This window comes from Lactuca sativa, chromosome 9, assembly GCF_002870075.4.
Source record: "Lactuca sativa cultivar Salinas chromosome 9, Lsat_Salinas_v11, whole genome shotgun sequence".
Classification (NCBI taxonomy): Eukaryota; Viridiplantae; Streptophyta; class Magnoliopsida; order Asterales; family Asteraceae; genus Lactuca; species Lactuca sativa.
In genome coordinates this window covers 178756962-178770488 of record NC_056631.2, presented here as the reverse complement: position 1 = coordinate 178770488, position 13527 = coordinate 178756962, and the positions used below count along the sequence as shown (strand labels likewise).

At 39.1% G+C, this 13527-nt stretch overlaps 1 protein-coding gene across 1 annotated transcript; it reads left to right on the top strand.

Annotated features, from left to right (window-relative positions):
• Positions 1–4870: 4870 nt before the first annotated feature.
• LOC111916865 (uncharacterized) lies at positions 4871–5973 on the top strand. The gene is made up of 2 exons (XM_023912521.3): positions 4871–5107; positions 5194–5973. The coding sequence occupies exons 1-2, from the start codon at positions 4934–4936 to the stop codon at positions 5773–5775; spliced, it is 756 nt and encodes a 251-aa protein (XP_023768289.1). The 5' UTR covers positions 4871–4933; the 3' UTR covers positions 5776–5973.
• Positions 5974–13527: the final 7554 nt, after the last annotated feature.

The following is a 13527-nucleotide window of genomic DNA, read 5'->3' as shown; positions in this document are numbered from 1 at the left end:
ACATAGATAGGAAGGTACACACATATAAGGTGTGACTGGTTGGGAAGGGCTTTATTTAAACTCCGGGAGTTGACTATGATGAGACCTTCTCACCAGTAGCGAAGGTTAAGTCTATTAGGGTTATGCTAGCCATAGCTGCATTTCATGATTATGAAATATGGAAAATGGATGTCAAAACCACTTTCCTTAATGGAAAGTTGGCTGAGGATGTTTACATGAGTCAGCCAGAGGGTTTATCGATGCAAAGTACCCTAATAGAGTGTGTAATCTTGAGCAATCCATTTATGGATTGAAACAACCATCTCGCAGATGGAATCTTTGTTTTGATGATAAATTCAAAGAGTTTGGCATTTCGAGAAGCAAGGATGAGTCCTATGTATATGTCAAAGCTAGTGGAAGCATAGTTAGCTTTCTGGTATTATATCTGGATGGCATAGTACTCATAGGAAATGACATCCCAACCTTATAGGAGGTTAAGTCCTAGCTTGGGAAGTGTTTTGCTATGAAGGACCTCAGAGAAGCTGCCTATATTCTGGGGATAAGGATATTGAGAGACAGGAGTAAGAGACAAATTGGACTTAATCAAAGTACCTGCTTGGATAAGGTATTGAAAAGATTCAGCATACAGGATTCCAAGAAAAGTGACTTACTGATGCAGAGCAATGCCAAACTTAGTAAAACTCAAAGTCCAAGTACAGAGGCTGAGATAGATGAGACGATTCAAATATCATATGCTTCCGTTGTTGGCTCGATCATGTATGCTATGACTTGTACTTGCCCTGGTGTGGCCTTTTTTTTAGCATGGTCAGCTGATATCAAGGGAATCCTGGCAAGGCTCACTGGACTGCGGTAAAGAAGATTCTCAAGTACCTACGGAGGACTAAGGACTGGGTCCTTACCCTCGGTAGGAGTGATGACTTGAGAGTGGTGGGGTATAGTGACACCAGCTTTCAGACCGACATGGATAATTTCCGCTCTCAGTCGGGTTGGGTCTTTACCTTGAATGGAGGAGCAATAACTTGGAAAAGTTCCAAGGAGGAGACAGTAGCTGATTCAACTTGCGAATTAGAGTACATAGCAGCAAGCGGAGCGGCGAAGGAGGAAATATGGCTGAAGAACTTCATCGGAGACCTTGGAGTTGTACCAACTATAAAGGAGCCTATGGAGATTTTATGTGACAACGAGAATGCAGTTGCCTTATCCAAGGAACCAACGGATCATGGCAGATCCAGGAACATCGACATAAAATACCACTTCATTAGACATCGAATAGAAGAAGGCCTCCTTGTGGCAAAGAGGGTATCGTCTGATGAGAACCTAGCAGATCCCCTCACGAAGGGACTGAGTAGGGTTAAGCACTTACAGCATGCGAGATGTATCGGGCTGAAGGACGATGTTAGTTTTAATGATTAGATTGGTTTCAAAACTTGTAATAGTTGAAATGTAATTGACATTTTATGCTTAAATAAAAGGTGCTTTTTATTTACTAGTATGGTACTGTCTTATGTCAATCATTTACTATTGTTTCACTTTGCATGTTTTGACTTCCAGAAGAATTATATTATTCAAAATATCCACAGTCGATCGTACATTAGAAGTAGGTATTGAAGCAAGACTGTCATGAATTTGGCTTATAGATTGGTCTAAATTGTATTAGACATAACAAAGTTTGCTGCAACATTCAAGGGTGCTCATAAGGTCTGAGTATTGGATTAATCCCACGCTCACTTGTATCACTTCATGGAATTTATCTCGAGTGATCATGAGACGATAATATCATATAAGTCTTCAAATCAAGAGATACGAGTTGTTGACTATGAGTTGGTTGTGCATTGATAGTACGAAACCGCTTCAGTAACTTGATGCTATAAAACGTGTTGTTGAGTACAATTTGATGAGTAGTTAGTACAAGCATATGAGTCGAAGTTTATATGTTCCTTTTAGTCCTTGGAGGATTAAAAGCGGTATCTTGGGCCCCTAGATGATTTTTTTTGACCTATGTGTCGGGCCCGGTCAGAACTAAATTGATGTGTTCGATTAAGTTCTATGTCAAACAAATCGGAAATCGAGAAACAAACGGTTGGACAATAAGTATGACGTTCTTCCATGTATTCGGTTGGACAATAAGTCTCAGTTCGACGGAGGCTTTTAAGAGCTACGATTGCTAGTCGGTGTTTTAAGTCGTACTTACAGTTATAGTTATTAGACTTATCCAAGTAGGAGACTGTTGGATTTAGTGTCTAAGCCCATAACTATAATTGATATGTACTTGACCCGAGAGTAGCATGGTCTATTTGGGTTGCATGGCATCGGAACAATTTGTAATGATGGACTTTTGAGAAGAGGATATTCATGATTTATTAATATATTATAATTTATAATATATTAATATGAAATCATATTATTTAATTAGTATTGATCAAGAATTAATTTGGAATTAATTTTGTGATCAAAAGAAATTAATTAGATATAAGGGGTTGATTTGGTAAATCATTCATTCTTATGGTGTGGGCCAATGGAGGTTGAAACCCATGGAGCATGAGGAATATGGGAGGTCACGCACATTAAGGTTTACATGGTGTAACCTTAGTTTTGCCACACTATATAAGAAACCCATGAGCTCCTAAAATCAGTACCCTAGTGTTCTTGGAAGATCCATAGCCGATTTTTTAGTGCAAGTATTCTCTCTCAAGTCCTCCATTGTTGGTGGTGTTGTGTGAAGCATTTGAGGTATCACATTTGGGGTGCTAGGCTCTTAAAGGTCCAAGGAATCAAGCTACAAGAAAAGGTATGTGTTCTAAATAGATTTTTGTTATACAAGTACCCATGTTTATATGCTAGTTAGGGAATACTTTGGAAAATTATTTTGCATGTATAATTAGAGAAAACGAAGATCCAAAGCATTTAGGGTAGTATGTGCACCTTAAGATTGTTAGGATGCTCAAAACCCCTCACTTTATAGACATGTATGTCCAATACATGTCTAAGATCCATTTTAGGTAAAAAAATGAGCTCTAAAGACCAACACTTAAGCAAATCACAAGAACTTCTATCAAAGACTAGATCCACCACATATAACACTCTTGGGACTTAGGAAAGTCATATTGTTGCCAACTTTATGATTTCCTTCTCTCCAAACCTCATCAAACATGAAGAACATGGGATAATATTCAAGATCTAACCAGCGAATGACATAAAACAAGGAACTTAAACACTTACAAAGGTCAAGAGATGCCCAAAACAGATCTTCACTCCAAGAGGATCCACAATCCTTTCTAAGGCCTCTTCTTTCTTCACAAGCAACCAAAGCCACGAAAATGAACTCACAACTCTTAAGGGGGAATTAGGGTTAGGGTTTCTGGAACTTAAGGGTGATGGATGCTTATAAGGAACCCTAAAATTGGATTAAAGGTGTTTAAATACGAATAGAACCCTAAAAAAGTCATGAGCTTGGGCCTAAATAGATGCCACACTGTGGCCTTCCTTGGCCACATCGTGGTGGTCCAAAAAAATATGTGATCCGATTAATCATTTCCACGACGTGGTATCCTAGCGCGACGCCGTGGCACATGGTCTCTTCCAAAATTTCATATTCGACCCTTGATAATCGGGAGCATAACCAATTTAAAACACGGGTATTACATATGTACTAAATACCAGTGAGAGTTTAAGCCACATTTTCTTCAATTTTGGGTTGTGTAAATATGTGTGGAGCAACTTTGAAAAGTAATGGAACATAAATGTTATTGGTGATTTTAGCATCACCAGACATTTTGTATAATTGGAACTAATATGTGAGAGGGGTCAAGAGTTTGCGCCGCAAAAGATCTTCAGGCATTTGAATTAGTATCAATTACGGAAAATTCGAATTCTAGTGAGTGATATTGGTATGATTGACATAGATCCTCGGTTTTGGAAACCATTAATTATGTCATTAGTTTCGTGATTTACTTAACTAATTTAAAAGACACAAATCCTAATTGTCAAGTATAAAATACAACTCCTCAATTGAGCCATATAGATGTCTTCTTAACTTTCATTCTTTAAAATAATTTTATAATTCTTTGGCAATTTGGTTTACGTTTTTTGTCTAAATTCATGAGTGTTCTTATCAATTATCTTAGATTGGATTTCTTATAACCCGAACATATGATAGTAGAAATATTAGTTCGGAAAACAACGTTACGTATTCCAATTGGTATCTAAATTCGTGAGTGTCCTTTTCAATTATCCTAGATTGGATTTCTTATAACCCGAACATATGATAATAGAAATATCAGTTCGGAAAATGACGTTACGTATTCCAATTGGTTGCCCTAATAAATGCCACCTTTGTTCACAACATATACTATATGTACAAGCAGATTGACAACCAAAAGATTGATTGATTTTCTAGATTGGTCGTGGAAGCTACAGTGGGAATAATTATTCAGAGATCTAAAGAATGAGGAATAATCTCCTTTTTTTAAAAGATAAAATGTGTCCCTATTTATTTATTTATTTATTTATTTATTTATTTATTTTTTTTGAACTGTGTTAACACGTCTTTCAACAAATTTATGGCTGCAATTTCCCTAGTGGAGCTTCTCTTAAAAGTAATAATCGCTAGCCATTTTTTGTTTTTCTTTTGCTAGCCCCTTGGCTAGATCTATTTTCTTTCTTACATTTTTAATCAATCCGTTTTCAAAAAAAAAAAAAACAACGTAATCCAAAACTGTACACTAGCAAACAAAAGAAAGATATAATATTGATGTAAAATAGCCTGGAGGAAGAATATTCATTTGCAAGTTGTGTATAGCATCTCATTTCCTACCATAACTCATTGACAAAGTCAGATCCACCCCTCCCATTAAATACCTCAAAACCATGTTATGTTGACTTCCTTCCCATCGGATACCAAAAAGAAACTCAGTTGCGAAGAGAAAAAAGAAAGATGGGGTGGACATGGAAGGAAGAACACTTGGATATAATCCTAGTCCCATCTGGGTTGTTGATCATGTGCGTCTATCATCTCTTTCTTTTCTATAGATATCTCAAGCATCCTGAAACCACAGCGATCGGATACGAGAATCATAACAAAAAGGCATGGGTTGAAAAAATGCTTCTGGTATATATAACTTCAACCACTTGTATTTCATAACAAAATTGTCTTCTTTCTATATTTTCTTTAAAACTTTTCTTGAAATGATGCAGATTGACACCAAAGATAGAGGGTTTGTAGTAGCTGTTCTTAATAGCCACTTATCTGCTTCAACTTCCTTGTGTTCCATTTCTCTAGTTCTATGTTCTCTTATCGGAGCTTTACTAGGAAACTCATCTAATAACTTTCTTACAAGCACTTTTATCTTTGGTGACACAAGTAAATCCACCAGCTCTATCAAATACATCGGCATTTTATCATGCTTCCTACTGGCGTTTGCTTGTTTTGTACAAACTACAAGACATTTTGTGCATGCTAGTTTCCTCATAAGCATGCCAACAGGTTCTGTTCCTGTTCTTTGCATCCAAAAGTCGGTGATAAGAGGAAACAATTTTTGGACAGTAGGATTGCGTGCACTCTACTTTGCAATCACTTTGCTCCTATGGATTTTTGGTCCAATTCCTATGTTTGTTGGTTCAGTAGCTACAGTCATAGTCTTGCATTTTCTAGATGTCAATAAAGCACCCATGATTGAGTATGGATCACACAAGGGTTCTACCAGTGATCATTTGCGGAAGATTGGACATGAACTAGCTTCTGTGGTTAGGCCTTTTGAACACAACGGAAGGCCATAGAGATATGCACGAAAACCCGTTGAAATCTAGTTATTTCGAAGCTTAAATCTATGTTCTTTCTTATTTGTTCTTTTTCTTTTGTTGATTCTAAGATGATTCTTATCATCAGAACCAGCTTAATTGGTTGGGTATTGTAATTATGTTTATAGATAAACAATCAATCGTGAGAATATCTATAAATATGTTATGTTTCGGTTACTAGACAAGACCAGCTATTTATTTTTTTCTGAACCTATCTTTTATGTTTCCTTGATTGACTTATTCTTTTGCTTTTCCTTTTATATTTTCAAATCTATCTTTCATATTTCGTAGATCCAATTCTTTTACAAATTATTAGTCTGAGTAGTGTCCAAATATATAATAAAGCAAGGTTTTATGTACTATATACATATTTAAATTTAATCTGACTTCGTTTAAGCAAAAAATTAATACCCAAGCACTTCAATCACTATTTGAATTAGGAACCAAAACAATGGAGATTTCAAATTTTTAACCAAAGAAACAGCAAGTTGACTAAAAGAATGTAGGTTGTAGAAATCATTAGTCAATATTTATTAAAGAAATATTAAACGCGACTTGGAAATATAGTATTCGAGTTATTCAATTAGAGCATTTAAAACATTATCGTATTTTAATTCCTAATTTATGTACACCATATTTTCATAGCAACTATATTTCCACTTATCAATTTGATGCTTCTATTTATAATAGAATTGTTTTTACATTTTTGCTATTAATTGAAATTTACGAAAATAAGTATTTAACATAAAATGCTGAATTTTAAGAGGTACAACCCCTTAAAACATCATATACAACAAGTTCATGCGTTGAATCTTATTTGGTCAACAAAAGTCATAAAGTCAAGGGCTGAGAGTGGGTCATTCGATTCAAATTTTTCTAAAAGCCTACATAGAATGTGTTTGACTCAAAAGTCATAAAGCCAAGGGATTCGATTCAAATTTTTCTAAAAGCCTACATAGAATGTGTTTGACCAGATGAAGTCTATTGAATCCGAGATCTTGGCAAATATACGAGGCATCTAGCCAGTCTCCCTTATATATGGCGTCAATATGTTGAGCACTTGAACTTTATCAACTTCATCTCCACACTCTTTCACCGCCTTCATCAATCTCTCTTCTTCCCTCTAAGAGAAACCCTAAACATCTCCTATAAAATAGACGTTATCATATGGTTATATCTACTTAATCAAGCATAAATCAGAAACCTTTGAAATGTTCAAATAGTTTAAACATGAAGTCAATAATCAAAGGCAAGAAGATAAAGATGCTCTGATCTGACAAAGGCAAAGAGTATCTTAGTATCGAGTTCCACGACTATCTCAAGGAATGTGAAATTATTTCACATTTGACTCCTCCTAGGACACCACAACTTAATGGTATAACTGAGAGGCATAATCGGACATTGTTAGACATGGATCGTTGCATGTGATTCGGGCTTCTCTTTCCATTTCTTTCAGGGGGTATGCCTTAGAGACAGCCGCTCATATCCTCGATTGTCCCTACCAAGAAGTTTGCCGAAAAACCTCATCAGATGTGGACAAGGAAAGTTCCCTCATTAGCATATATTTTGGTTTAGGGTTGTGAAGCTTTCGTTACACGAAAGACTCATGACACGCTACATCCTAGAAGTGAAAGATGTATTTTCATGGGTTACCCTCAAAAGTCTTTTGGATATTTGTTTTTCAGACCTAGTGAAAACATGGCCTTTGTAGCACGAAGAGGAGTCTTTCACGAAAGAGAGCTCATATGCAAAGAGGGCAGTGGGAGTACAATTAACCTTGAAGAGATTCAAGAGTCAACCAATGAATGAACCATAGAAGACATTAGCGCTCAACTAGAGGACGAGACTCCCGTTGAACCCATTGATAAATCATTACCTCTTCACCAATCTGGCAGAGTTAGCATGTCACATGAGTTCTATGGTTTCCATATAACTACAGAGGGTGACATATTTGTCAGTGATTGTACACTCGTAAATTTGGATGAGCCAGCTAACTACAAGGAAGAAATGGTAGGCCATGAAGCTGCCAAGTGGAAAAAGGAAACGGATAGCAAGATCAAGTCCACGTATGATAACCAAGTTTGAAATTTCATTGATCAAGAACTTGGTCAAAAGACACTTTATTGCAAATGGATCATCAAGAAGAAGATCGACATGGATGGAAAGATATACACTTTCAAGGAACGACTGGTTCCGAAAAGATTTACTCAAACCCTGGGGATTGACTATGCTTTCCATAGCTGCCTTTCATGATTATGAAATATGGTAGATGAATGTAAAAACCGCTTTCCTTTGGAAGTCGGATAAAATGTTTACATGAGTCATCCAGAGGGTTTTTGTAGATGCAAAGTTTCCTGGTAGCGTGTGTACGCTTGAGAAATCCATTTATGGATTGAAACAAGTGTCTTGTAGCTGGAATCTTTGCTTCCATGAGAAAGTCAGAGAATTTGGTTTCTCTAGGAGCGAAGATGAGTCTTGTGTTTATGTCATGGCTAGTACGAGTATAGTAACCTTTCTAGTATTGTAGGTTGATGACATACTCCTTATAGGGAACGACATTCCAACTTTTGCAAGAAGTAAAGTCTTGGCTTGGAAAGTGTTTTGCTAAGAAGGATCTATAAGACCCGGCCTATATTCTTGGGATAAGAATGTTAAGGGATAGAAAGAAAAGATTAATTAATCTTAGTCAAAATACATACTTGGATAAGGTACTGAAACATTTTAGTATGGAGAATTCCAAGAAAGGAGAGCTACATATTCAGAGTAATGCCAAATTGAGTACGAATCAAATCCCTAGTACAGATAAAGAGACAGCAGAAACGAGTTGATTTTCATATGCTTCGGCTGTAGCATCGATTACATACGCTATGAAATGTACTCGCCCTGAGGTGTCATTTTCTTTAAGCATGGCCATTCTCTTTCAGGGAAATCATGGCAGAGCTTATTGGATAGCAATAAAGAATATTCTCAAGTATCTAGAAAGGACAAAGGATCTGATTCTAGTCTTTAGTGGTAATGATCTGTAACATCCTAATTTTCAAGACCAAAAATTTCATTTTTGATATAACGATTTATAAAACATTTATAAGAAAACATTATCGAGTCACATTACTTCATGAAACCATAATCACATGTTTCAAAACCATATCATGAAAATAGTAATATTCTCATAGTACAATCCCAAGAATCTCATAATTTTGAAATCCAGTGTGTGTTATGTGTTGCTACCGTGCCGGCTCCTTCCCCTTCGAAGAAGAGGTACCTGAAAACAAAACTGAATATTGTAAGCACAAAGCTTAGTGAGTTCCCCCATCATACCACATACTATACATAACACATACTTCATACATAACTGGGTACTAACTACCCCTTTGGTTGTGTCGATCGGTACTTTGCATAGCATATCTGGGTGCTGGCCTACCCTTCGATCGGCCCAGTCGACCGATACCTTGCCTAACATATCAGGGTGTTCGCCTACCCCTTCGGTCCTTTCGATCAGTATCGGGGACTATTTCACCCCGTAGTCTACCACATAGCATCCTAGTGCATAAATATGCAAGTCATATACAGCCTGACTTATCTGGGTGCTCTCATACCCCTTCGGCCCTATCGACCGATATTGGGGCCTACCCTACCCCTTCTATCACATACCACATAACATCATACCATAATAGCACATAAACATAACAGATAACAATATACCAGATAATTATCACAAAGACAATTACCCATACTTTAACTCGTACTAGTGGGCCGACCTTAGTGCCTTCGACCCACTTCTACTGGAAGGTAAGTCACCACAATGTCGTGAAGTGTATGAACTGTCCTTGATGCTGGGATCAACACCTCTTAACTCCTACACATAACAACCCTCCTTTATTATCATTTCGTGCACTTGACCCCTTTCAAGGCTCAGCTCAGGTCATAGTCAAGGTCAACACCCTGGTTAAAGTCAACATCTGGTTGACTCAACTCGTCAAGTTGATCCATCAACTCGCTGAGTTCCATAATCCTTAGAATGCTAAAATCTTCGACCCTACTCGCCGAGTCTTTCAAGAACTCGCCGCATTCTCCTTCGCACAAATATCAGGACCTTCTACTACTGACTCGTCCAGTTCATCCTTGAACTCGTCGAGTTGTGTTGCTTGTAAGTTGGCACGTCTGGTCCTGGACTCGTCGAGTTCCTTATGAACTCGTCGAGTTTCCTATGAACTCGCCTAGCCAATCATAATCCGCAAGGTCACTGGAGTTGGCGCCACCACTGGCGCTACTATTGTTGTCAGTCGCGGGCAGTCGGCCTGTTTATGGCCCTTCTGATTGCAACGGAAGCGAATCAAGTCTAATGTCTAGAATGTGGGGGTAGGGGCAATACAATCCTTGCTAATGTGCCCAGTCTTTCTGCACTTGTAGCAGCCCGATGATCCCAATCTACCAACCCCCTCATGGTCTTGTCATACTTTCCGCAGCGGCCCCAACCCTATTGGCCCTTTGACCTAGTGTCGGATCCCTTGGGCTTCTTCCCCGAAGCCCTAATAACATGCCCATATCCTGCCTTCCTCTTCCTGAGGTGCTCTATATCAATCTCCCTCTCCCTCGCCCTTGCAATCATGTCATCCAATGTCGGACATGCAGAGTAGCTGACATGTTTTCGAATGTCAGCTCTCAACATGTCATGATAGCAGGTCTTCTGCTTCTTCTCATCCCATGCATACTGAGGCACCAATAAGGCCCTCTCTCGAAACTTGGCGGTAATCTCCGCCACTGTCTCTGTCGTCTGTCTCATGTCAAAAAACTCCCTGGCCAGCTGCTAAAGCTCCATAGTCGGCGCAAACTCAACCCTAAACCTAGCCATGAAATCCGACCAAGGCATAGCCTCAATGGCTTAGGCCCCTAGTGAATCACCAAATGACTCCCACCAATCTCTAGCTCTCTCCCTTAAACAACCTACAGCATACCGGATCTTCGACCCCTCGAGGCAGAAGCTCATCAACTGAGCAAACTCCATGTTTACGATCCACCTCCTGGCAACAATGGGGTCCTTCACCCCATGGAAGTCTGGTGCACCACATCCCCTGAAGTCCTTGAAGGAGAGTGTGTGTATCCCTATCTGGCCAGATTCCATGTCACTCCTGAACGTCCTAAGGAGATCCTCCAACAGCTCGACAATCCCCTCCTTGATCGACCCAAAATCACCAGGGTCGCCTCAAGGATGTCTCTGGTGATCTCAGACACGATGAACTCATGCAGTCTCTTATCAACCTATTCGGAACCCAAATCCGAACCTGATCCTGATCCCGACCCTGATCCCGACCCTCCTGCTCCGTGATGCGTAGTCATCACCATTCTGAAACAAAACATACAATTATCACGATCATACATAATCTCGAGAGATTCTACACACTTTACTAGTTCCTTGGTTCTACCTCGGCCCTCCTTGACTCGACTACAGATCCTTTGCTTTCATTAGTACGGGTTTATACTATCTTCAACATCTATCATGATTGCTTCGGTTTCAACAAGTCCATTCTACTACTACTGTATTCTGTGCTAATCTTATCCTAGGCTTACCCTAGGATAACTCTCCAACCCACTCTCCACCATCAACTGCATAAGAAGTCCCTGCTACCTTTACCTAACTAGCTCGCGAATACCATTATATATTACTAAGACCAGATAAATCTTTGAATGAGAGGTCCGGCCCTACAACGATTAGACTCAAACAAGAGCTGCGAAATAGGGCTAGACCTAACCTTCTGAAATTATTTAGTCCTCACAATATGTAATGTAGTGTGTTTGTTTACTAATTACCTAAAGATAGCTAGGACTCCTAATAGCACAAAGCAAGTAGTATTCGGGCATTGAGTAACCCAAACCAAGCATATCATATCTAGACTATCATATCACTGTCTAATCAGTCTTATCATGCATCTAAAAAAGAACATATAACAAGCATATCAGGCATCTTCCTAGATCCTTAGCCCTAATCTAGAATGCAGTTCTCATAAACATACAATAGGCATAAAGGCATCCTTCCTAGATCCTTATCCCTAATATAGCATGAAGTTCTCATAATCATATCATATCATAGCATAAACTGTATGGGTATCTTAGGGAAAACTTACTTGAGCTCAGTCGGTCGCACACATCACACACCTTGTTCTTTCTCAAAACTCTTTACTTTAACTTTTGGAAAAAACTATTTCCTTGTGAAAATCTTTCAAACCCTCAATTTGAGTCCAGACACTCCCAAAAGTGTGTCCAAATCCCTCAAACCAAGGCTCTGATACCAACTTGTAACGTCCCAATTTTCAAGACAAAAATTTCATTTTTGATATGACGATTTAGAAAACATTTATAAGTAAACATCGTCGAGTCACATTACTTCATAAAATCATAATCACATGTTTCAAAACCATATCATGAAAATAGTAATAATGTTAGAGTACAATCTCAAGAATCTCATAATGCTGAAATCCTGTTTGTGTGCGACGCGCTGCTACCATGTCGGCTCCTTCCCCTTCGAAGAAGAGGTACCTGAAAACAAAACTAAAAACTGTAACCACAAAGCTTAGTGAGTTCCCCCACTATACAACATACTATACATAACACATACTCCATACATAACTGGGTACTAACTACCCCTTCGGTCCTGTCGACCGGTACTTTGCCTAGCATATCTGGGTGCTGGCCTACCCTTCGATCGGCCCAGTCGACCAATACCTTGCCTAACATATCAGGGTGTTCGCCTACCCCTTCGGTCCTTTCGATCAGTATCGGGGACTATTTCACCCCTACTCTACCAGATAGCATCCTAGTGCATAAATATACAAGTCATATACTGCCTAACTTATCTGGGTGCGGTCATACCCCTTCGGCCCTATTGACCGGTATTGGGGCCTATCCTACCCCTTCTATCACATACCACATAACATCATAGCATACTAGCACATAAACATAACAGATAACAATATACCAGATAATTATCACAAAGATAATTAACCATACTATAACTCTTACTAGTGGGCCGACCTAGGTGCATTCGACGCACTTATACTAGAAGGTAACTCACCTCAATGTTGTGATGTGTCTGAATTGTCCTTGATGACGGGATCAACTCCTCTCAATTCCTACACATAACAACCCTCGTTTATGATCATTTCATACACTTGACCCCTTTCAAGGGTCAGCTCAGGTCAACGTCAAAGTCGAGGTCAACACCCTGGTCAAAGTCAGCATTTGGTTGACTCAACTCGCAGAGTTCTATAATCCTTAGAATGCTAAAAGCTTCGACTCTACTCGCCGAGTCTTTCAAGAACTCGTCGAGTTCTCCTTCATACAAAAATCGGGACCATCTACTACCGACTCTCCGAGTTCATCCTTGAACCCGTCGAGTCCTATTCCTTGTAAGTTGGCACGTCTGGTCCTAGACTCGTCGAGTTCCTTATGAACTCGTCGATTTCTTCTTCATGCAGTTAGGACTTAGTCTGGAACTCGTCGAGTTTTGTTCTTGAACTCGTCGAGTTCCATGATCTTCAAGTCCACAATGAACCCAACTGGATAAGTCTTCTTCCAACTTTACACATTGCTAATTATCAGAAGAGGTTTAGGGGAAACAATGACCCGACTGGCCAAGTCGAATGAGCGACTCGTCGAGTCCCTCCATGTCCAAAACTATTCAGTCGATTTCAGTCAGCCTTAATGCATCCAAAACATAGATCTAACCTCCTAGGG

What these genes read in the sequence shown, in the direction of transcription:
- LOC111916865 (XM_023912521.3), top strand. Translation starts at nt 4,934, where the DNA reads ATGGGGTGGACATGGAAGGAAGAACACTTGGATATAATCCTAGTCCCA. An exon ending in GGGTTGAAAAAATGCTTCTG is followed by an intron (nt 5,108 to 5,193) that starts GTATATATAACT and finishes GAAATGATGCAG; the next exon opens with ATTGACACCAAAGATAGAGG.